We start from the raw sequence: 26,466 nt of genomic DNA, 5'->3' as shown, positions 1-26,466 counted from the left end.
TCTGACAATTAGCGAAAAATATATGATCAAATAATCATACGTCAATCTCTTAATGACATTTATAACATTTTTCATAACACTTTTACAACGATCCGAAAAGCATTTGCGTTTTTTTTTTTACATAGTTATAATTGATTATGATTAATTTTTCGCTAGATTAATAATATGTTATGAGGATTTTATTGCTCACTTAAAAAATTTAAATATACGTAACGAACGTAATGTAAAATAGAAATGGACGAAATGTGGCAAAATGATAAATTCAAATAAGTTTAATTTAATCAATATCGTTTTATTTGCATATCTGGAAATAGATATTGATTGTTATTTTCAAACGGACTTACGTAATAATTGTACGGTCAGCATAAGAATCGTATCACGTTCCTGATAATTAACGAAAAATATATCATCGAATAATCATATATCAATCTCTTAATAACATTCGTAATGTTTTTCATTTTTACAACGATCTGAAAAGTATTTGCGTTCTTTTTATATAATTGATCATGATTTTTTCGCTAGATTAATAACACATTGTGAGAATTTTATTGCTCATTTGAAAAATTTGAATGTACGAGTAACGAACGTAATTTAAAGTAGAAACGGACGAAATGTGACAGACACAAATCTCAAAGGCTGCAACTGGATTAAGCGTCCTCCGACGATGTTCTAGAAACTTTTCTGTCTCCTTTTTGCAAGTGGCCGCGTTCAACAAACTAAGCCGACTGCGTGAATCATGTCGCTCGCAATGCCAGGGGAAAAAGCTTGAAATGGGCGCGGCGGCGAGACGTAAAAGTGGAAACACACGGAATCAAGACGGGCAAGTAGTACGAAACGCGACGAGCGCGTCCATTTCTCTCTATCTTCTGTCGAGAAAACGAAGTTTGCTCCTGTCACTTCCTTAACCATTTCTACGGATGCGGAATGCAGTCGGTATGGAATAAATGTAAGGATGGTCGTTCGACCGACGCAAATCTAAACGAGCAGTCCGGTTTTTTGGCGGTATCGCTTTAATTTGCGGTTAATTGCAGCGGACTTTGTGCACCGCCGCAGAAAACTCCACGGTTCAACTCTCACGGTTCGTGAAAGGAATTTTTATGACCGTCCGCTGCAAAACATTTCAGATTCACACATCAACTAAAAGGTCAGTGTGCTATTCCGTTCCTTTCCCTCCTAACTCTTCCCCTCGCCCCTAAAAAAGATCTCACAATTTCATTTCACATTTCGGAGTTTCCGTAAAATTCCATACTGTCCATCTGTACCTCGAAGGATCAATTGCCGCGGCGGAGCTGACGTTTCTTTAAGAGAAATACCTTCGAGAATGTCGGATTCCACAGTTTCGGCGCTGTTTTTATATCGGAAATGGTGGAAAAACGTCTTCCTGCGACCTAACTATCGAGGAAATTCTCAAGAAGAGATACCTCAGACGCGCGTGTTTTGGAACTTACGGCGTTCGGACGAAAGTAACGAAAGTTGCCGATTGTAAGAAATCATAACAAACAAATAAATAAAAAAAAACAACAAATAAATAAACAAATAAATAAATACAAATAAACAAACAAATAAATAAAATAATATTTTTAATCAATAGAGCTATCCTACGAAATGGATCTTTTCGAGAAAATACTTTATTCTTTCGTTGCAGAAGAGCGCACTTTATACGATGCTACATTTGTCGTGATGAAGTATTCAGAAAAAGGACTTTTAATGGCATATCTTATGGCATGCTTGATCTATCTTTCGACGTTGTAAAATTTGTATGTAATTAATCATGGTAATTGCGACGCAAGAATAAACACGATGCTGTAATCATTTCCAGCAATATAATTTATAGTCGCCGTTTCTTAACAAATTCACGATATCGGTTAAACGAGCAGTTTCCAAGTTTTATCATGATTTTATTTGGACTCATTATTGGATAATACTCGAGTGCTTTATACCTTGCGATCTCCTCAACTGACATTATAGCATTTGCGAAATGTTATAAATCGACTTTAACGTGAAAACAAGTCCTAAGTAAATCGGTGAAGTGTAAATTGTTCGTTTAACTTTATGAAATAAATACACTATGTGTACAGTTTCGAATATCCAATTATGTACTTAAGGATTCTGAGGCAGCTGAGAAACTCGTTGATGGGCCGATATAGAATTTTAATCAGAGGAATATCTCAAGCGATAATCGGGCTTAAATTAATTCAGTTTAATGACGCTCAGAACTTGTTTTCGTGCAGGTCAAATGTTAAGTTGCTATTAATCTGGTCTGGTTGATCGACGAGAAAGCTCGGTAAAATATTTTAAGAATTTTTCAAGAATCTCCCCTTGTTTTCATTCGTCATTATATACAAGAAAACTCAACTCGGTTTTCATAAATATGAAAGCCAATAACGAACGTCTCGTTCACGTTAATGGCCGTTTAAAGTACACAGTTTCGAATTTCCAAGTACATGGATTCTAAGCAGTTCACGTGAGTCGGTGTAGGGTTAATTGCTAGGTTGCATGACGCGCATGTCGGCGATGCAATTGACACTAGTGTGTCACGTTGTTACGAGCGGACAGCAGCGGACTCTGTTTTTGAGATAAATAGAGTAACACGACGCACAGGCTTTATTAATGAAATACTCTGTCGGTTCTCTATCTCTCACCGCTCAATTAGCTATTTCGCTTTTGACATGCATCCAACACTTGAATCTTGCCGTTTTCCGATTCAATACAATTTTTAACAATTCCCCATTTGACTCTGACGCTTGGAGGAACGTTTTTTTTTTTTCGCTTGAGATACGTGAGATATCTCGTCGATTGAAAGAGCGCATTATTGAAGCAATATTAAAATGATTACGATGACCAATTTACTAAATTAGATATCACAAAGGGAAATTCGAGATCTTATCTCAGTTTACCGTCCGTTGTAATGCTATTGATTTCCACGTCCGCTCGTATAGAAGACAAAAACCGTCATTAGCAGGTGCTCTTCAGTGTCTTGACAGTATTATTATTTATGACTAGCTACACAGAGCGAAATAACGCGTTCATTCCGAGATAATTCACGCCTGGCGTCGTTTGGGTGTCAAGTGTATTCGCTCATAGTGTAATTGTCATTACTGCATCTCGGCTCACGGTTGAATCGTGTTCGTCCCCGTCTCGGTCCGTTTGCAAGGGAAATACTGTGACATAACACGGCATTCGGCATTCATTAGGAAAATAATGCGGCGACGCCGGCTTTGAGCATGAAAATGCAAATACGTTTATGTCGTAATAATCCGACTCGACATCCTGATACCACTGTATATTATTTGTTTCTTTACTCTGCGAAATTTTGGCAATAAATAAACGGATCGCAACAAAATCTCTTTTTTTTATTACTGCGCTTGTATCAAGAAATAAGTCAATATTATTATTTGATAATATTCTCTCTTTCTCCTTCTCTAATGAATAAAAAGTTTTAATATTCTCTTATTCAATTACGTGCCTTAATATTGTTATCGACAACATTGACGTAAAATCAATGTCATTGTACTGTACAGCATTGTTTTTATCATAAATAGCCGTGCGTTTCAAAAGAATTTCATTATGAAATATTACGCATCTTCCTATCGTTTATACAAACTCTCGCATATTATTCTCGTTTGATTTGAAATTTATTTCAATAGCATTTATTACAATTTCATGCACATACCGTAAGAGAAAATTTCTTGCAAACGGTATAACAGTTGTAAACGTCACAAAAATAACCGCGTATCGATCAGTCCGATCGATACAACTCGCATACATTTCTATCGGGACTTGTTCTGCATTTATCATAATTTATTGCAAAACAGGCTATTTTTTCACAAATGACGTTGCAAACACAGTCGCATGGCGATTTATCCGAATGTAATTTTCTCCTCAAATTTGCATTGGAGTCTCTCTTGTTACCGCCGTTATTCAGTGACATTCCGACTGCGAAGGTAAATGCACTCAACGAGCATTCTCCATGCTCGCGCTCGGTGGTTATGGGGAGGAGGAGGAGGAGGGAGGGGGAGGGGTGGAGTAGATCGTAATTTTTCCACGCGACGCAAATTGGCATCCTCCGGTGCTGCCTCTCTCTCGTTTCCGTAAGTCCCTTCCGAGAAAGTGAAAAGAGATGTTTGCCCGAGAATGCGGCGCACGGTCTCTCAGCGCGGTCGTAAAACTCGTCAGCGAACGGTGATCCCGGCTAAAGATAAACCGAGTTACTTACCTTGGCCTATGTGCGCAGCTCAGGGTATCCTTTTCGCGATACCGCCGCACCCACTATGTGCATTTCGATCGTATGCACATAAGACGCCATGGGTCGGGTTTATATACATACACACATTGCACGTCACTACGAACGGCCCCCTATGTGCTCCACCGCGCATGCACATCGACGTAAGTTTGTCAAGCTGCGCGTGGTTGTTTTGCAAGCTCGAGGGGCTTCTGGATTGAATCCGTATATACGGAGGAGACAGGCGGCTTTTAACTCCTGGCACCACGAAGAACGACCTCGAGCGACGCACGAAATTAATATACGGTTCAGCTGCCTCCGATATCTCCTCGAGCGAAGTCGATAATTTCTACGACGTCTCTTCGTCGTCTGCAGCGCGTTTCCAGGAATAATGTGATTATTTGTGTGCAGAGAATTGCGCAGGGGATCGTGAACTTTCTTCGGATGACGTTATCGTGTATTGCGGCAGACGTTCGGTACGTTTTCTCAACTCGACAACGTTTCGCGTCTCTCTTTTTGCAAGAAAATAATATGTTAAATCCAATTACTAGGCAACGCGTTTCTTCATCTGTGTGTTGACGATATATATATATATATATATGTTGTCAAATCAAAGCGGTAATTAATTATAGTTCCTTACGCTTGAAAATTCATTACAATATTCTAGCAAAGTCGAGAATTGCTCGAGAATTGAACTGTTTGGAATTCATGCAAGCAAATTAGAAATCATCATTAAATGTTTCGATATTCATAATAACAATTCGCGCGTTTATATTGCGCTTGCATACTATCTCGGCCATATGCTAATTTCATCAAGATTCATTTTTATCAACAGCTGAAAATAATTCAATGTTCTTGTTGGCGTTTTGCATCTGGCGAACGCTGTTATTTTCGCGAACAAGGAAGAGCAGTTGAAATTTCAATTCCTACGCTTGTAGAGACGGCGCAATTTCGAAATGTACGTGAAATACACGCGCTCCCGACAAATCTATAATTTATGCGCTCCTTACGAAGAATATATCAAAAACTATATTTTCTCTCAATCTGACATTTACGTAGGTAGATAACGAACACACGTAAAAGAATATCATTTGTATTATTCTATAGAATTAGAATTGCAAAAAGACAAGAGAACCTTACGCTTCAATTAATCTCAAGTTATTTCTACTTTTGTGGAATTTTCATTTGATTTTATATTATTAAGACACGATTACACGGTTTAAATGTTAATTTTCGTTTCTACGTGATATTCAAATGTCAAGAGAAATATTACGAAACGAGAGACACTCCAAGGATGTCTCTCATCTTTTTATGTAAATTCCCCCACCTTCCCTTCCTCCTATTCCTCCTCGCACGGAAATTATGCAGAACAAGAGGGAGGAAAGTTTGCACATTAAAAATTAAATACGACAATACGTACAAATGCTAAGAATAGAAGGTAGCTCGCAGGTAGAGAGAATCTGCTACTCTATCATTCGTCGCGTTGTGAAATGCAAGTGTTGTAAAATACCAAGCACGATCGCAATGAAGAGCCCCGCGCGCGGTGGAAGCAACGGTGGAATGGAGTAATCGTCCATACCGCCTCTGTACGGCTCCACAGCTCGACGTGCCGGATTTCTTTTTTTTTTTTCTTCCTCTTTTTCCTCCTCCAACGTTGTAACTCCGTTGCCGCTGTGTAGCGGTTCGAGGGTAAATCGCCGCGCAATTGCGGGGTAATGTCCTCGCTAATTACCGAAACACCGGCGGCGGTGCCGTCGCCGCATAGCGCCGCGAGGCGTTTTCGCCTCTTTGGTTTCGCGAGACGCGGAGCGAAAACGCCGCGGCGCTACGTGGCGACGGTAGTTTGCTAATTTACCGTTACAAATGGGACGCCAGCGGAATTACGCGGTTATTTACGACGACGCCGTGCCATTGTGGGCGGCGCATGGGAGAGACGGCGCGAAGTTAAGCCCCTTTGCGCTATCGCCTTCGGTAGCGCGATAATAAAAAGTGCAACTTCCAACCGGGATCGATACGATAGGACTGCGGGACTGCGTTTTGTCTAAACCCCCTCGAGGAATTAACGCGCCACTTCAAAGGGATCCTCTCGCCTTATTTAAACTACTAGACGCCTTCGTGCGAAAGGTGCCTCGCTCGAAGCTTTTTCTCGTGTTTCGAAACTCGGGAGAGAATCGGTAACTCTTTTAATTCACGGGATTACCCTCTCATGCGTCTTCACGACAAGGCTGTCAAGCTGGACTTTGTACTAAAAGGTCCAATTCTCATTCGGAAATGGAATTAAAGTGGTACAATAAATGGTATTAGTTTACGTCAACGTGATATTTGAGAGAAAATTTACGGGATGGCATTTAGGAAGATGCTAAAAATCATATAGTTACCATTTTGTAATATGTGGACTAAATGAAATGGGCATTATACTGTGGAAGAAATTTATCATTTTTATTATATAGTGCAAAAGAAAAATACACGAACGTGTAACAATAAATATTATAACAAAGAGCTAACAATTTGGCTGGTTGCATGACTCAGTAATGTATGTTTCTCAGATGATAATCACCTGAATTTGCACAATAACCAAGGCGTTTTTGAAAATTATTAAATATATACTTTTTAATATTAATATAATTTTCATTATATCTATATAAAAATTCTAAAAATTCTAAATAAACTTTTTCCGCGAGATTTTCTCCGTTTACGCCGATATTTTCTGAATGTGTTATTTAATTGCGTAATTAAATTTTTAATTTTTTTATGTTTATTTTTTTACGTTCATAAATGTATTTTTTACAATACGTGCTAATAAAAATGATGGATTTCTTTTGTAGTGTTTAATTAATTTCAATCTATCTACTCATTATGCAAAAAAGAAATAAAGGCTAATAATATTTCAGCAACTTTTCGATTATCGACTTGTATAATATAAATATTTTTCCAACAAAATTACATTTCTACTGTCTGTAATTGGTGTAGATGTCGATTTAATTTCAAATGAGGATTGTATAAAGCCATTCGGATACCTGTTTCTTATTTTCCCTACGAGAACGTGTGTGTACGAACGACTGTGGAAGCCGTAGCAAACAGCTTTTTCAAAGCGACCGACACGCGACACTATTTGGGAACTCTGAGGAAGCCACCCTGCGCACTTTATTAAACACTCCTTTGGCAACTGCAGAAAACTAGGGCGATGCACTGCTAAAGCACAGTTCGAGAGCGTTCGTGGATATTTCGTACTCTCGATACACTTCCCATTTTCGCTCCATTGTGACGTGGCTCCCGCTGAAGTTCTTTTTTTCTAGTCGAATACTCACTGTACCATGGAATCAATTTCACGAGTGTGTTCCTCCTATACCTGGCATATTGTTCTCGTCATTGTCTTCGCAACAAATATGCCTTTTGAACGGCGTATTCGTACTAAAACTTTTGCAATTAAATACACTTGATATAACAAATGGATATACATCGTTTTCAAAAATTTTAATCATCGAAAGTATAAAAAAATATAGAAAAAGATATATTACAATGAAATTTTATTTGACACCTTTCTAGGAATTTCTTTAGCACTCACAATCATATCAATTGTTGAATAGCTGGCTTTTTACATTTGAAAGAGATTTAAAACATTATTCTTTAACATATAAAACACGGTACACCTTTGCAAATTTCTATCGCAGAATAAAATACGTATTTACGTATTTTATTCTGCGATAGAAATAGAAAATAAAAAATACATATTTACGTATTTACGTAATGCAGCGTGGAGAAATACAGTGGAATAGTTTCGTATAATAGCGTGTTCCAAGCCATTCCTCCGTTATACTACGCGAACGATACCTTGCCATGCTTTTTATATGTCTGCATTCATTCAATTTATTTGATATTCACGCGACAGTAATATATTTTCTGTTAAATAATTTCCATTGGTATTCGTATAATTTTCATTTGTATTCGTACAAGTCGCAAGTTTCTCTCTTTAAGCAACAGGTAAACTTCAAATGTCATATTCGAAAACTTTCCTTAATAATGCTATATAGAACTTCACAGATTCCATTACAGTTAAATTTCATGTTATGCTTTTACAGAGATAAAATTATTTCTTGAGTATACAAAATATTTCAAGAAGATAAACAATAATCGACCATTTTTATTATTTAACATAAAAAATTAATTCACTTTAATATCACTTGTACAGAACATAACTGATGAGTTATTGATAAGTTGATATAATATTTATTAAATATCTCTCTGTACATTACAGCTAATGAACCAGTGATATTTATACGGATTGAAAAGTCGATGGTTAACGGTAGTTCAGATTTGACATGGAGATATTTACCTTTTTTGCTGTCAAGAGATCGAATCTAAATATTTCGAGTTTTCTGTATTTACCTTTTGCGAAGTACCTACGAATACTGTAGCAGCTGTTCAACTTTAGAATATTCTTCGTTTATCGTGAATATCTTCACGTTGGATATTAAATGTTTCTCTTCCAAGATAACGGTGTTATTTTAGAAAATTACATAATATTGCACTGGCGTCAGACATTTCCCATAGTTCTCCTAGTTACCAATGAATGTTAATTTCTTCAAATAATATCAATAATGTATTCGAGCCGTTTTGTAATGGAATTAGAAGTGAACAGAAAAATTTATCTCTTTATTCGGTGCAATAGAGTTTCGAAAAAACTACAATACATTTTTTATAAATAATTTCCGAAGAGGAAAAAGATATAATGTATTTATAAATAATTTGCGAAAAAGAAACTTAAAATAGAGCGAAATTTTTCTGAGTAAGAAATTGATCTCACCGATAATTTTCCTCGAGGCACGAATCTACTTGTCGCTCGATGAAGCTCGGAGTAATTGATAGAAGATCGCAGATGCGGATGCGGATTTGAGAAAAAAGCCGGTTGCTGATAGCAGACTAGCTGACTGACCGGTTGCTGCGCGGCATGAACGATACGATCGGTATGAACAGAAGCAATCTTTCGGATGATTGGCATTTATTAGCTGTCCTGTGGACATGCGAACAGTGGACACGTTCGAAACAAGGGCCGTCGTTGCGCTCGTCGTTGCAACGTTGCAACTAGATGCAGCAGCAGCAGCAGCAGTAGCAGCAACAGCAGCGGCAGCAGCAGCAGCAGCAGCAGCAGCAGCAGCAGCAGCAGCAGCAGCAGCAGCAGCAGCAGCAACAGCAGCGGCAGCGGCGGCAACAACAGACAAGGGAATGGATGTGACGGCATCGTACACCCCGGGGGCGGTTGTTAAGCGGCTTGAAAAACGGCCTGGTTTTCCGTCACCCTTCCTCTCGCTTGTTCTATCTCTCTCCTACTTCCATCTCTTGGTTTGTTGGCCGTTTCTCCATTTCTCTTGCGTCCGCTAACAATTCGTGAGATGGAAAAAGTCCGAGTTAGGGAAGCGGGCGAAGTGAAATCGGCCGTGCCGACCGGTCGACACACCGTGTCCGCCGGATTCATTTCTATAGCAGCTTGTCGAATATTGCGAAATGAAACTTTATGGGGAATGGCTACGAGTGCACGTATGTATGGTATGTATATGTATGTACGTAACATGATCATTTTGTAATTAATATTGAAGTGGATATCTCTTCTGATTCATACACAGAATATAAATATATCGAATTAAGCATCGGCATCGGTTGTTACATGTTCATGTTTTATTTATTTATACGTAATAAATTTGTGAAATCTTTCACATGATATAAAACAACCGTTACACGAGGAAGAATATTACGAGATTAATGTGTCAAATAATTCTGAGATTAATAAAAACGAAGTAAGATTTAGATTCCTTATCACGGATTACGCAACCCACTTGAGTGAGTTAAGGATGGAGAAGGGTTAAGCTCCTGGATGTTCGGTAAACTGGTAGGTAGAACGGGACGTGGAAGATGATGGGGCCGTTCGGTTGCTCGGCAGACGTATCGGCGACCCTAAGGGATCGACGGGGGGCTGACAAGAGGGCAGCGGGATTATCGTAGGTAGGAAGGTAGGTATCGGGTGCCAAACTGTCCCCCAAGTTTTGCCGCGTCCGAAAGGAAATTCGATCTCCCCGTGTATGCCGCCCCCGTCGCCGGTCGCGACACCCACTTAACTGGATTTCCGTTCGCTGAGTTTAGCGAAGATTAGCAATTCGACGCCCGATAAGAGAGGGTCGTCGTCGTCGTCGTCGTCGTCGTCGTCGTCATCGTCGTCGTCGTCGTCGTCTGCCGGAACGGGGCAGAGCTTCCCCCGGTACTGCACACGATTACTCGCGCAGACTTCCCTGAGATTACGATGGCGCTTACAGTGAGGAGTGCCTATAGGGCACTTCTGATTATCGAGGATGATCCGAGATCAATGTACCTATCAGGTCCCTTGTAGGTCTACTCGATAAGTATTATTTATTGGACGTTCCCTCACATGATAGATTTATACGTCGATACATTCGAGATATAATAAGATTGCGATATTCTACATTGATACATCTTTACATATAAATGCACACTTTTTTTTTTAAACACTAAAGATATTTAAGAATATATAAAAAAATGTGTAAATTCGTACATATTTGATTTTTTTTTATATGATATTTTCATATTTGATTTTTAAAAATGTTGACGTAAACTACGTTGATAAAATTATGTAAGATTGCTCTTATCTAGTAATTGATTTTGTAAATCTAAAAATTCACGAGTATAGTTTGTATAACTTTTCCTATTGTTTTATTATACGTTTCGCTAAGGGGGGAACGTTAATTTCGTGGTAATCGGATCATTCGTGACTTTGTCACTTCGCTGACGCACACGGAGCTTAACGTGATTCTTGAATTGTGATTTCATAGAGTCATCTGATATTATCGTCACGTAAGAAAGCAAAGTGGCTTCGCTGTTAGTGGCAATCTTGGTAATCCGCACTTTCGGAATCAATGAAGCAAATGGAGATTTAAAGGCGCTCCTCGCCCGAGGGAGCACCCTCTGGAAAGTGATAAAAAATTATCACGCAAAAACTATAAAATTTTCTCGATAGCGCTTGATCGATCGTATCATATCGATTGATAGTGTTCGACGCAGAAATCCCGTCAATCCCTTAATCGCGTGTCGTCGTCGACCTTCCTTCTTCAACATTGCGGCTATGTACACTCGAGGAAGGGCGCTGATAAATCGAGTTACCGTAGGATTGAGTTTCCACATCGAGTTTCCCGATATCGATGATAATATCAAAAGGGCACGTTCAAAAAAGTGATCTCGGCACGCGAGATTCGACTTAATCAATATCCCAGCCGTTTAAAAATCACGCACAATAATTTCTAAACAAAATTTCAACACAAGCGGAATTTTGCAGATTTCAACGTGATTTGCGCAAAAACATCGTGGCGAAAACAGGCGAGAATAATCGCTATCGGGAATGTTAGATTTATCCAACATTTCATAATGGATTTCAATACGTTTCTTATTCGATTATCTCTATAATATGGATCATTTTACAAATTAATTTGTAATTAAAATTTATTGTTGCATTTTTATTCATTTTTATAAAATTATTGTATATTTGTCGTGATATACAATCATATCTTGTTACATACATCAACTAAAGTCTATTAAATTTATTGTTATTTATGAGTAATATTTTTGATATTACTGTATTTTTTGTATACTCAATATTGTAAGTTGCATTTTATAGAGAAAAACACTGAAATATTCGTCCTATAATACGTTGTTTCCATTAGTGCGATACAAATATAAACATTACATAGTTACGAGCTAAGACGGATTCGCCCGGGGCTATATATTTTTCATTGCATTTGATTTATCTCGTAAATATACTATTCCCACAGAATTTTGTAATCGGAATATAAACGAAAACTGCCGGCGGTAATAATGGATTTCGAGCAATCCATATATTTATATATTAAGGTACAAACGATTGAACTAATGAATTCTACGAGATTGTGAGAGAATACTCCGATACTGCTGTTAACATGATCGATTAATAGGATGTTAATAACAATTCCGGCCCACTTCCTTTCGTCACTTTGATGCTACAAATTGTTAAAAAAAATAACACAAATAAATAACACAAAAATAACACAAAAAAATAACACAAATATTCTTTCTTTCTAATAAATAAAGAATATTATTTTAAAATTTAAGAAGTATTGAACCACGAGCAATAATTATTATGTGAGAATTAGACAATTTTATTTTAACGTTATTTATAAGATAATAAATAGGGGATATTATGCTCTACGACGCATGTATTTTTTTTTATCTTACCAGCGTGTAATTTACGTATCAAATTTAAATACGCCAATCGGGTTAAGCAGAGCGCGAAATAGAGATTTTTCAAACCTTTTTTTTTTAAATCCTATTTATACGTAGATTTTGCACTACGAGAGACACCGCATTTATCGAGCGCGCATTTCTCGTTGAACCCATCCGCCATATATGAAGTATTGCGCGAATGATGGTATATCACGCATTTCTGAAATTTGATTGGCACTACCTCGTATGGTAGTTTTTATAAAATTTCAAAATCAAAACTACAGAAGAAAATTAAACTCGCTTAAGGATCATTTCTAGATTAGTGTGTCTCAATTTGATAATAGATCAAGCAGAACTTTTAGACAAAATGTCGAAGGCCGAGAAATTTGTTTCTTTAAGATATTGTGATAAATTTAAATATAAAGAAGATTATAACATCTGTTTATGTATATGGCTGCTAATTCACTCATTTTTCACCTAAAGATTATAAATCGTCGCCCGAAACGTTTTTCGAAACGTGGACGGTTTCGACAATGCGCGTATACGCAAATACATAAAGCGCACGCACAAATGTTCACATCGAATTTTATTCGACGTTACGAATCGTCAGCTGAACGTCAGATAGAACGCGTGCAAATGGGCGATCACTCACGCCCGAAAATTCCGCCTGGAAACAGTTCTACGTCATCGAACGAGGTTCAGAGGCGGCATCGCGGCCGTTTCCCTCTCCTTCCATCGTTTCTACTTCGAATTGGGCATCGAAGTGATAATTGCCGTTTGCCGTCGGCCTACTTTCGGTTGTGGATCGAAAGTTGCGAGAGTGGGTCGTCTCTGGGGGAGGGGAAACTCGTAAGACGTACCCGGAGAAGCGGGAAGACGCGAACGAGGACGGTATATACCATCCTGTTTATCGTTAAACAGGAGGCACCGTAATTAGCTCCGGTGTCGTACGATGAATGTCAGGCGCAACCGGGGCAAGCCTGGCGTCGCGCGACGTGCAGAAACGTACGTCGCGAGCAGCCCCGGAAACCGTGCGACATTTCTGCATGCTCTATTATCATCAAGAAATCGTTCTCAGGACGGGAGCGGGATGCCGCTGAACTAAGGAATCCCCCTGCGACGCTCGCTAAATAACATTCTGTTGATTCTAATCAATCCTATCGGATTTCAGGAAGCCCGTCGCGCTACGTGAAATTAATAATATAAAGGAAGATATTATCTTTTAGGATATCTAATGTTATTTCGGTTTTAATATAAATGATATTAAATGACATCTCTTGAGTTTTCGTATCTCGTATTAAACCAACGGGATGCGGGAAAGACAGAAATTGTCTTTTCGACTTATTGTTGGCTTTTGATGTTAAACAAATTTTGACATTAGTAAGGGGTTACATGATCTTGTTTCAGTCTCTTTGTGAATTCTGCTTCTGATATGAAAAATTGTTTCATTAATTAATGTTTCTTCGGTAATGAATGTGTGAATATATAAAAAGTAAGTTCTCCCATTTTACTTCGTGTATCAAAGTATACGTTGCGTGTAAAAAGGAATCGCATATCTCCAGGTTATTTCTATTTCAATAATATGTTCTAAGAAGGAAATTCATATTTTTAGATAAATATGAATTTCTTAATTGATATCGTAGTATCAAATAACTTGAAAATTGAGATAAATTTGATGTTCAGAGTACATATTATATCTGGAGAGACAAGTTTGACAAGTTTCTTATCTATATGAGTATTATTAAAGATTTCTGAAAGATAATCGGAACGCGCCGGATTCTAATTAAAGAGTGACAATTTTCTTAATCGTGTCACCGTTTTATTTTGATTTGCGCTAAAAAGGAGCAGCGGCCATGTAAATGTCGGCTGACTAGACCTCGCGCCAAAACGGATGCTGGCAAGTTTCTTAAGTGTAGTTGCGCATGTTATCGACGTCAAACGGGCCTCGAGATTAATTAATTAAGTATGTAGTTAATTAACGTGAGGTTTATTAATGGAGCACGTAATCGCGCGGTGGAAATTTGGCGGTGCGCTTATTGGAGCGTGCAACTCGGTTAGCAAATTAATGGCAAAACGCTGACGAATTACAAGGCACGTTAGATGCCGCCTGACGTAAACTCGCCGAGACTATGCATCTTGTCGTTAAAATGTCTTTAGCGAGATCTTTTGTAGAACTAAATAGCTATTTGGTACGCGAGTGATAAATAATTATTAGAATAGAATTAAAATCGATATCGGGAAAATAAAAAAAAAACAAAAGTAGTTGTTTAAAATATTCTCTTTTGCGTAATTCGGATATTATATATCTTTTTAAATAATAATAAAACGAAATGTCTCTTAAAGATATGTCTATCTCGTTTTTTATTTTTTTATTTAATTTGTTATTTTTTTCTTTTATGTATTTTAGATTTTGTCAATTGATATACATTTGTCTAAATTGTATTAGTACAATTGTATTATCCTGATTGTAGCGTCAAAGGCACCTGAGGGACTCCTAATTTTTCTGAGACTTAGCGCGATTCTTTCGGTCTCAATTCGCGTAGTAGAGATCGAAGAACGACAGCATCCTCCGAGATGAGTGCAGATTAGTGGTCGGTCTTCTTTCCCACAGGACTTCCTAGTATGCCTGTAGGATTATTAGGAAAGAAAAGAATATATCCTCTGCCGCCTGTATGTGCTCGGTCATCCATCGTGTCTAAAGCAAAGCTTACATCTGACAAAGAGCTTATATCAGAGGCTTTTACTCATCCAAGCTGACTCAGCCGAAAGTTCAAGTGCTATCTCGAGATTTAAGGCTAATACTCCTAGACGGATCAGCACCAAAAAAATTGACGCGTGCGTTTGCGTACGTATTCATTTATGAAAAGCAAACGAGCGGAGTCGTCGGAAGAACGAGAAGATTCCGTCACGTGACATTTTAACTCACTATACACTTGTCACGACGAATATTGATCACTAAAAGTGTTCCTTGGCTTTACAAAAAATGCTTTGCAAAATCAAAGGGAAAATATGCGGGAAAAATATTTTCAACTACAATCTAGAATTTCTGTGAAAAAAGTAAAATTTTTTATTAAATTTTGGTAGAAAAATGTGCAAACCTTTATGCAAAAATCGTGAAAAATATTTTCGAGGCAGAATACTTTTGATGTGATTAAATTTCGTGGTTATATCCGGGATGATTAAATATAATCATAATTTACTGTTGCTGAAGAATTACATGTCAAGATTACAGAGGGCCCACGTTGATCCTCTTGGAGAGACGACAAGGGCGCTTATTGCACAAAAACGTTTTACCTCCTCGTTAAAAGTACTGACGCAACGTAAAATTGAATTTGAAAGTTACTTCCCCGTCTTGCCATGGCGGTTGCGCCAAAGAAATTTTAAGAAAAATTCGTTAAACGGTGTTTCCAAGTTTTTACTTATAATAATAATTTAGCATAATCGTTGCATGCGGCACAAATCGATACTTTTGTCAAATTTTTTAATATTATTTTTTTTAGATAGTAATTATAATTATTGTATAATTAGAAAGAAATACATTTTTCGATAAGTAATAACAGTGAAGCTATAAAACAAAAAATAGTGATCCGCTCAGAAGGATGAGAGAGAGAGAGAGAGAGAGAGAAGGATAATTAATGTACAACAGCAAAAATAATACTTGTAATGGCGTTTCGCTTAAATTTGGGAATATTGTTTTACTCTAAGTAAATTTTAACGAAAGTAACTTTCAAATTACGGGTCTGCTTTCTAGACATTTGGTGATTATATTTCGTTGCTGAATTTGTCCAAGGTGTGCATGTAAATTAATGCTGTAAATTGCGACTATACGCGGACGCGTGTACATAATGTTTACGGTCGGGGAATTATAATTACGGCGCAGCTAGAACGGGTATAAAAGACGAGGATACACCCTCCCTTTTTCCTTGGGCTTTTCAAGTGCTTCTACTAGAAACTGTGAAAATTAATGCCCGGTTTTACCGCCCTTTCACATGTTCTCTCAATTATTACATGTACAATAGCACGGTATCGTGTACACGTTACGATTGCCGCAAACGGCTGCTCTCTACCGTGCAGTCCTAATAGTCTGTGATGAAAGACCACGCATGCAACTAACGACAAAAGTCTGCCCTTTGTCCCTGAAAGGGCAGGCCATTAATTTTAAAGAACACCGACCCCTCGGACCACTTTCTAACAAAAGAAAATTCCTTGTTATCTCATCCTATCTCTTTAGCAGCTGGATACGTTACAGGCGGACATTAGTGTCGCGCGGAATTATCAACTCTTTTCTCCCGTTTTGTTTTTCGCTGGCCCTAAATGTTTGTAATTATAAAGTAGCCCCTACTCGAATAACAATAAGAATGCACGACAGCGCGTAATGTATTTTCATATAATCAGCAAATTTTATTCGCGTTACAAAGTTACCTCGGTAATGTAACACTAAAAGTTCACTTCGTCATTTCCTGCCGTTTGCATCGAATTTAAAACGGTGAATAACGATCAGTATCAAAGAGCCATATGTACATATACATGGTAGCTGTCATGTTATTCGGCGATTGCACACGTTGTTACGTCATCATATATTTTCATCTTTTACCGATAATTTAAGTGCTTTATTTAAGCATTTCACTCGAGTCCGCTTTTATGTATGTATCCGCCTTCCGCGCATCGTATCGCACGCGAATCTACGAACGTCGCCGCACGAATACGGGGCCTTCGATAGCTTTGCGTGATTTTTATTACCGCTTTATGGCTTCGCGCGAGAAATTTGTTTCGTTGGACGATATTTCTTTGGTAGAAACTAGGCCGAGAGGGGGATCGATAATTTTAACGAGAAAATCCGGCGCGGCGGATTTCCGCGAAATGCAATGATTTCAGCCGCTTCTGCATGGCCGCTAATGAGAATTTTGCCAAAAGTTTAATTGGCTCTATCATAATTTTGTACGGCGCGCTATCAAGTCATAGTTTAATCAAGCCGCGCTTCATTACCGCAAGATTCATGCCTGTATTCGTCTTTCTGAATTTACTTTCTCGCCTTTCTGATTCATTATCTATAAGGTGACGGCAGCGTTGCTGCTGCCGTCAATTATCTATAATTTAATTTTCTCGGAAATATTTTATTCGATGCTTATAATAATAATAATAATAATTCTCACTTATGAAATTCGCTCTGTTTTCTTTTTTACTATTACTTGTTATTTTTACTATTATAAATATACAGTATTAAAATATGTTTCACAAATGCTTTTTCAACGAGGAAATATAATCCATATGTATGTAAAAATTTCATAATACTTAATCTGCTTTTCGTTTCTGATAGTTCGTTATTATTTTATATAAATCCTATAATTGTCAATTTTAAAAAGGACTTACGATACTTCTCGCTTTTGTGAATCGTATTTAATACAGTTAAGTAAGTGTAAACATTCATTCGCCTGAATATCGGCATAGCATAATGCACCACGAATCGCCACGAATCGATGCAATCGGCTTGCATCACTGCAATATCTGGCACTCGCGACGATTAAAAAATTCTACCTATTGGCTTATGGCGGGCATATTGATTTTTGTCCAATCGGCAAATGGAAGTATCGTGTAGGTGCTTATCTCTAAGCGGCTTTTGCGCGATTCTAAAAACACTGCGGTGGACGAAAATAAGATAAACTGGTATCTTTATTATGCTCTCTCTGTATGCGAGAAGACATTGTTCCTTCGGCTCCTTTATCGGAAAGTAATTGTGAGAATGGTCCGATTATCGTTTACGTGTTACACACATATACCGCGTATGTACTCTAACGGCTTTCCATTTACGAGAAACGGAAATACGACGCGCTCTTATTGATCGCACCCAAGTGACTCGAATAATTTCGCGTCGACATAAAATATAGGTAGAGAACGTTATTTCGCTCACTATAATTATTATTCTTTACTATAATGCATATAATGTACTTTCGCTGTATTATATCTTACTTTCATAATAAATAATTTTCTTACAGAAAAATATATACGTATAATACAGGAATATGAAAAATGTAAGAATTTATAAGAAGGTAAATTAAGAAGGAGGTAAATTAGATAGTAAATTCGTTATATTACAGACAGTCGAGTCATATTGTAATTGTTGCCTTTTAAGAAAATATGTAAGTTAATTCAAGCACAATATCAAATTGTATTTCATAATTAGTTTTATATATTTGAGGTTATTCAAGTAAAATTACATTGAATATATAAAATGTAAGTTGATAATAATAAAATTTATTTTTATAAAATATTTAAATGTGTTATTATATTTTTGTTCTATTTCCAAATCTGTATATTGCATTAACTTTTTTTATTAAAAATAAATTTAAAAGGGATAATTGTAAAATTTTACAAAAATATGCAATTATATAATTAAACATTTACAAGATTGAAAAATGTATATTTTGCAATATATTTTTGAGAATATTTTCTTTGTTAAACAGTATATTGTTAAAATACTTTTTTTCGAAAAAAGAGAATTTAATATCCAGATTAAAATTAAAGAGGCATTTTAATCCTAAATTAAATTATTAAGATTAAATGTACAAAATATAGTTTGTAAACTTGTGATTTTTAATTTTCTTTTATAAAAACGTTTCTTTTTTAAGGCAAAAAAATTTTTAATTCGAAAAGATAGAAACTTTTCCATGCAGTAATAAATATTTTCTATTAAATCTCCTATTATTTCCATCAAAAGAATCAAATCTTAACACAGAAAATATATAGAAGTTATCGTATAACTTTAAGATTTACATATTTTTGTACATATACATATATGTACATATATGTATGCATTGTACTTACTACTTTTTGTAATGTATAATGAAGGCTATATAATTTCAACGCGAAATTATTGTTTTAATGACTTTGATAAAATTGAAGTTATAATTAAAATCGAAATGCAGTACAATATTATATGCCGTACAAACAAGTTTAGAAACTACATTACGTATAATTTGAACATTAATGGTATGGAAGTTCCGCACATATGCTTGTCTCTCAATTAAGGATTGTGTCGATAATCAAGAAACTTTGTTACGACGTAGCGCGATCCGACGAGGGAAAGGAAGATCACTATCCCGTCTCGTATAATAATCATGATTCGGAAAATTGGAATAATGGATTGTGTCCAGATGAGTGTCCCAGTTTTTTTATTGATATTTCTAGAAATGCAGTAAGGTATGTTTTTCTTACGGTAAATAATATTCACGTCACAATTACATTTCTTTGTAAAAGTAAAGAAAAAGCATACAATAAATTGGTTTTAAGAGATGCTATATTTACATAATAAAAGTTTTCATCCATTTTCGAATATGTATATTATTATTAAATTTGTATTTATTAATATATAAAAATTTATATTTATTAATATGTAAAAATAATAGAATATTTAAAATACATCTAAATTATAATAAACAAACAAAAAGAATGTGCGTTTTATTATGGAATAATAGTATTTTGTATTACATTCTAACAAGTGTAATACGTCACGATAAGTTAATACGTCACGATAAAATTGATCGCAACTCGACGAATCATTCGAGAATTCGATATTAAAATGAAGGAAATCTCATATCCGTTTGTGGAACATTTATCTTTCCGTCCTCAAACGAATAAACAAATATTCAAACAAATATTCAACGTTTTAGTTTTAAAGACAGCGATAGTAAATTTTTTAAAACTGGGATGTTTTTACGAGGTTACGCGAATTAATACGAGGAACATTAACTTTTCCAAGATTCACGTGTTTTTCTCGTAAAAAAGGAATTTCTCATTACGTATTAAAGAGAGTTCAATGCGAGACACTCGTCTTTCATTCGCGGTAACTTTTATCTACGCTATACTCGAGTGGCCCAATGAAATCTTTCCCCTAATACGGAGCTGAGGAGGAGCTTTATCTCTTCCTTTAAAGTTCAAAACTTCGTCTGCGGTGGCAATTCCAAAATTTCCTCTTTAAGCTGGATGGAGCGAACGTAAGCGCACCCGTATCGATCGATAGTCTCTCTCTCTCATGCTTCTTTCTTTGTCGCTTCCTCTCTCTCTCTCTCTCTCTTCCGCCCCTTCATCTCTCTCTCTCTCTCTCTCTCTCTCTCTCTCTCTCTCTCTCCCTCTCTCCCCCTCTCTCTCTCTCTTTCCATCATTCTCGCTCTATCTCTTTCTCCGGGATGCGGCAATTGTGTACAACGTAACCAATGACGCAAAGCTATAACATGCACGCGTGAAATTAAACGACGACGTGCGGCGAATGCTAGTTTCTCGTGGGAATATCTAATTTTTATGAGCCGGGTAACATGTCATTGCGACAGCTTGTCTCAACATGATATATGATGTCAAAATAATATACTATTTTTGTTATATCCTGTTTAACTTCTCTCTATTTTCTGTCTCTCTCTCTCTCTCTCTCTCTCTCTCTCTCTCTCTCTTTTAATAAATAAACCTAGTATTTTAAGTGCGTCGATTTGCTACAGAAATTGCTCTACCTTGAGTCGCGTGATGTTTCGCTGTATATTTTACGGTAATCTTATTTTATTAAAAAATATATATACCGAGATATTACAGTTTATGATTTGTACTCTTAAAAATGCAAACGGGCGCGCGAGATCAGTGAGGTCTGAAATCCGCGGGAAAAAAATCCCAATTTGCAGCGCGGGGAGAGTATTATCTTTCTCTTTTCTCCCGTGATTTCTATCTTCGTGTCGATGGATTCATTCCGATTTAACGATAAAATTATTTACCGATTGTGACACAATTAGTTCGGTGTGCGTGTGCGTGTGCGTGTGTGTGTGTGTGTGTGTGTGTGTGTGTGTGTGTGTGTGTGTGTGTGTGTGTGTGTGTGTGGGTTACTTTTATAATTCTAGATACATTGCATCGATACATAAATTGTATTAGCCAATGAAGCGTGAATTTATATTGGCGTTATAAACAAAATACGCAACGTTATTAATTGATACATATCGCAATCTGAATTTACATATCGCCGCTTTTAATACTTAGCAAAAATATTGCAAAGAAAAAAAACAACAACCAAGGGGCGGGCAGAAAGGGAGTATCGCTTGCCACGGTGCGCAGCGTCACGCACTTTTCTTCCGAATGCGGTTCACCGATCGTTCGTCTCGCCGAACGATAACCGGACACGGCGGAAAGGAGAGAGAGAGAGAGAGAGAGAGTTAACTGCTGCGGTCGCGTGCCGAAGTAAGATTAGAGGCGCGGTTGCGTTTCGAAGTTAAGCCGACCCGGTTGCACTTGCACCCGGAGTTAAACCACCCGCATTTTGCCCGCCCTTATTTAGCGAGCGCACCGCGTTCCGGGGCATTCTACCTTTTTGCCCGGGCGTATTTTTGCAAACTCGCGTTCCGCAAATTCCGGCTGCGCGCGATCCCGGCGTTTCGACACGTTTGTATGAAGAGTAAAGAGAACGGTTGCATGCAAGCATACATTTACATATATATATATGTATGTGTACACACACACACACACACACACACACACACACACACACACACACACACACCACACACCACACACACACACACACACACACACACACACACACACACACACACACACACACACACACACACCACACACCACACACACACACATGTAGCCGTGCCGTGCGCGCGGATCTGCGTGCAATCAATTTTCAGGTACCCTGTACCGTGACACTTTTAATTTATCAGTTTAATTAACGGTATTTATGGCCGCGCTCGTCAATTACTATCAGCGTCGTGGCGTCATGCGCATTTTCTTTGCACGCATCTTTGTCTCCCCGAAAGTCACAGCGCTTGATAACAGCGCTACAAATTGTGTAATGTAAAAATCGATAATGAAAGTGATTCCGTGCGATAAATGAAAGTCGTAAACAAATCTCGATTTAAATATTTGTCTATATTTAATGAGAATTTTCATACATCGGTGGAATAGCAGAGTGATTCTGTGCGTTGCTACTCGGTGTTTATTATTTCATAACAGTTAAGAATATCTTTAATTTGACTACTTGAGCTAATTTGTTTCTTCTCTAATTTCTTTACTATTCTTGTACAAGCTATTCTTGTACAAGAAGTGGGTAAACCCTGAGAGAGCATGGGAAGAATGTTTAAATTTGCATAAAAGTAGTGCGAAGTATCACGAAATGTATACAAGAGAGTAAGAAACATAAACAAGACCTGCATCGCGCCATTCCGTTTTTGTTTGCATTTTGCATTTTTCTAACGAATGCGGAATAACAATGTTTTACGAACTACAATCGTGGAATTAATAATGTTTATCTCGTCGGTGCTGTAAGTGCTATAAGTAGAACATGAATTAAATGTAAAAATAACGTCACCTCTTTGGCTCCGAAACGTTCTCGAGAGGAACTTTTGCACGAGTTATATACACGTATTGCGAAACGATATGAAAGAATGAAGTGACTCGGCGGCGCTTTGTTAAATTGGGAATGGGAAATGGTCGGCGCGCACGGCCGAAAGGTCCGGCGAAACACGAATTTAATCAATTTCCGGCCGCACCGCAGCGACGCGGGCGACGGCGCAGCGATTTTAATTTATCAGTTTAATTAATGGGCATCTGGTGTACACAGAGTTGCCAATTAAAACAGAATCAACGTCATCGGGTCCCGCGATTTCTTCTCCCGCGCTCTGCCGTGGCAGTGCGTGAATATCGAGTAAGGGCGGAAACGCGGCGCCGCGCCGCGCTTGCATATTGCGGAATCCGGCAGACAAGCGGCAAAATCTGATAAAGTGACTGAAATATCGTGAGTATGTGTGTATATAGCGTCAATGCGGGTGTCTGCTGTGCCTTGAACGGGAAATGTTCCGATATTCCGGAGCGAAAGAGCGCGCTCGCGCTACGACGGTAATATACATTCGCGCACGAATTTGCGGAAACGTTAATAATCTATAGCAATATAGGTCAAAAGTTATGAGGACGATGAAACGACAGGTGCGGAATTGCGAACGCGATACGATCACGCACGAATTACTCTTGTTAATGTCGCACCGCCGATATATATATATATATATATATATATATATATATATATATATATATATACGCGAGCGAGTATAGCAGCGAGCTAGCGAAGCTAACGCTAATAGCGGTCGCTATTAACGCATCTTGATGATAATTAATTCCGCGCGCACACGAATGTCCCGAGGGATATGCCTTGCGTATCGCAATTTTGTTTACGAAATGGAAAAATTAGAACGCAATTTTTGTTTGGCGTGTACCACCGTTTTTTCGTTTTCGCATTAAAATCTCATATAACCGATTTAATATTAATTGGACGTATAATGCAACGTTACTTCTATAATCGAAAAATAACAAAAAAGCTTAAAATTTGAGAATAATGTTTTTGTAAAGAGATTAACAATGTTGATTTGTTTACAAAAACATCAATTCTAGTCTGTTTCGAGAGATTTTAAATAAAAGAAAATGTATGAAATATGCTATTTTTCGGTATTACATATATGATTTCGAAATGCAGACGGTTATCAATAATAGGGCGATGACAATAGAAGATAGAAATAAAAGTTGATTGTTCTCCATTATTTTGTGAAAAAAATAGTCTTATTATACCTGTACTGTACCCGTATTATACTGTATGACAAAATTTAGCATGTACGATATCGATTGAAATTCATGTAAACATATCAAAAATTTAAACAATTTAAAGCACCGATGTGACGGAATATAGCTTCAAAATAATCAATATTTGTTAATAGCCATGTGCAACGCATGTGGTATTGTAACGCAATAACCTTCCGCGCCGTAAATGCAGAATACATAGAACATGGAAAAGGAGGTCGGTTTAAAAGAAAAACTGCGCGCGCGGCCGTTGCGTTTATCGTGAATTTCTGGTATTTACATTTATTAACCGACTCGCTTGTGCTCGCGCAAAGTCTACCGAATGCGATATGCAGAATGTCTTACCTTCTCTATTATGCACACGAGATTTATGATAGACCCTACGTCGACGTGATGCTCGTCACTTCCTAATATAAACGCCTCAGGTATTACTATATTTAGATTGACGAAGTGTGACAGTATCCCTGCACTTCTCGAGACCTGGAAAATAAAAGATGTTGAAAATGTAATGTTGTTTTGCACAGTAAGGCGAACACGATAAATGAAAACACTGAAAATAAGAAGATAATTTTAAGATATACATAAAAGAAAATTTAAAAGGATTTTAGAATTTATTATTCTGTATAATAAATTTATTAAAGGCAAAACTCATAAATAAAATACCTAAATAGAATGTTTATTTAAAATATGTTTATTTAAAAGGCTGGAAATAAAAGAAAAATAGAAGCAAATTCGAGTTATTATAATTCATTTTAGATGTAGAGGATGATATATATATATGTGTGTGTGTGTGTGTGTGTGTGTGTGTGTGTGTGTGTGTGTGTGTGTGTGTGTAATTGTAATAAAAAATTTACAAAGATAAAATAAAAATATTTCTACCGACATATCGGAAAGTTGTGGCATGTAACTTGCACATTCATGGAAACATTCGCAACAAACACAAGAGAATATTCGTTTTAGCAAAATATTGCTAAATGTCCAAAATATCTTTAACCAGTTATGATGGAATAAATGAATTGTACATAATTTAAAAAAATATTTGCTGAAATAAACATATTTACATATTTATTACAAATTAATGTAAAAAAAATTTTTTGTTCGTTTCAATTTTTAAATAACAAATATTTTTGATAATTTACCACATTATTTTATACACTTTCGATCAGAGTCAAATATACCTATGCTTCAAAGTATGCAAACGCACAATACGAAGGTTGAGTGAGCATTAATTCAACGGGTTTCGAGTACATGGAAATCGGCTTATCGACAACTTTGTCCGAAAATGTTGTAACTCGAAATACCGGGTTTTTCAGTATAGTCCTTTAAATATTTCAACGTAAAACTGAGTGCTTTTCTGGCAGTTTCAATCTTTTTCAGCAAAAAGTCTTCAAATAAGTGAATATAGGATACATATAGAATATGAAATGCATATATCATTTTAATAAAAATTTTACACGTTCTGTTTACAATTTTATTGATAATTAAAAAATTGTCGATTTTCTCATTACAATCTCATGCCGCGATCCATATTTCGTGTAAAGTTATACATAAAATATATTATTTCAATATTACAAGTAATACGAAAAAACGATTAGAAGAAAAAAGGAGTATCATATTTTTTTCAAAAGTCTTTTCAAGATCCACATTGAAAGATAGGAAGAATTTCCTCGTCGTCTCGCGAAACGTGACTGAAATTATAATTTTAAATTAAAATGTTAATATCGTGTTGTGAAGACCCAATTTCCAAATTTTACTTCTCTCTCATACAACTTCGCTAAAATAACACGAACGGAATAATACTTCCATACCACGTTGCTCTCTCCCTTCCTGTATCCACTTCATCTTTTGGTGATATTCAGGAAACAATACACGGTCCTTTTTCAAGCGCGTCCGCTCGAAAAACCATCCCTCTATCCCGAGTACAGTCGGATGTTGCCGGATATATGTATGTCGTTTTAGTGCTCCCGAGATGCTGCAGCGTGCAGCTGCGGCAAACTCCGCGAGTCTCCGGGAAAGTTTGCCGCAGGACAATGGTCTCCGTAGGTAGGTAGATAGGTAGGTAGGTAGGTAGGTACACGTAGGTACACGTAGGTACACGTAGGTAGGTACGCCGCGCGCATAAAAAAGCATTATGCGAGTTTGAGAAGTGTATCGTTCCGCTGCCAACTTGGACAAGCGCCGGTATACCTTCGGTATACGCTCGCGAAACTTTCCTCTTCTTCTTCTTCTTCTTCCTCTCGCGACTCGCTGCGCGCCGGACTGTGCAATTCTTGAGGCGCATCTCTGCGCGTCGCATCGCTGCGCTTGTAACGGGCTTCGCGGTAAAAATGTCACCGCGAATAAATATACAGTCGGATGCTGGCTGATGGTATTTTTTCTCT

The 26,466-nt window shown here is 37.2% G+C and overlaps 1 protein-coding gene across 1 annotated transcript in view; it reads right to left on the bottom strand.

Moving 5' to 3' along the window:
- dpr12 (defective proboscis extension response 12) overlaps positions 1-26,466 on the bottom strand; it is a 256,462-nt gene that overhangs the window by 29,415 nt on the left and 200,581 nt on the right. Inside the window, exon 5 of the mRNA XM_089079259.1 lies at positions 24,431-24,565. Within this exon, the coding sequence (XP_088935385.1) occupies positions 24,431-24,565 (135 nt within the window). The remainder of the gene's footprint in view (positions 1-24,430; positions 24,566-26,466) is intronic.

The sequence above is a fragment of the Pogonomyrmex barbatus genome, unplaced genomic scaffold (assembly GCF_055798465.1).
Source record: "Pogonomyrmex barbatus isolate J1 unplaced genomic scaffold, ASM5579846v1 scaffold3, whole genome shotgun sequence".
Lineage (NCBI taxonomy): Eukaryota > Metazoa > Arthropoda > Insecta > Hymenoptera > Formicidae > Pogonomyrmex > Pogonomyrmex barbatus.
Note: the sequence above shows the minus strand (reverse complement) of the source record. Positions and strands in the feature narration are given on the sequence as shown.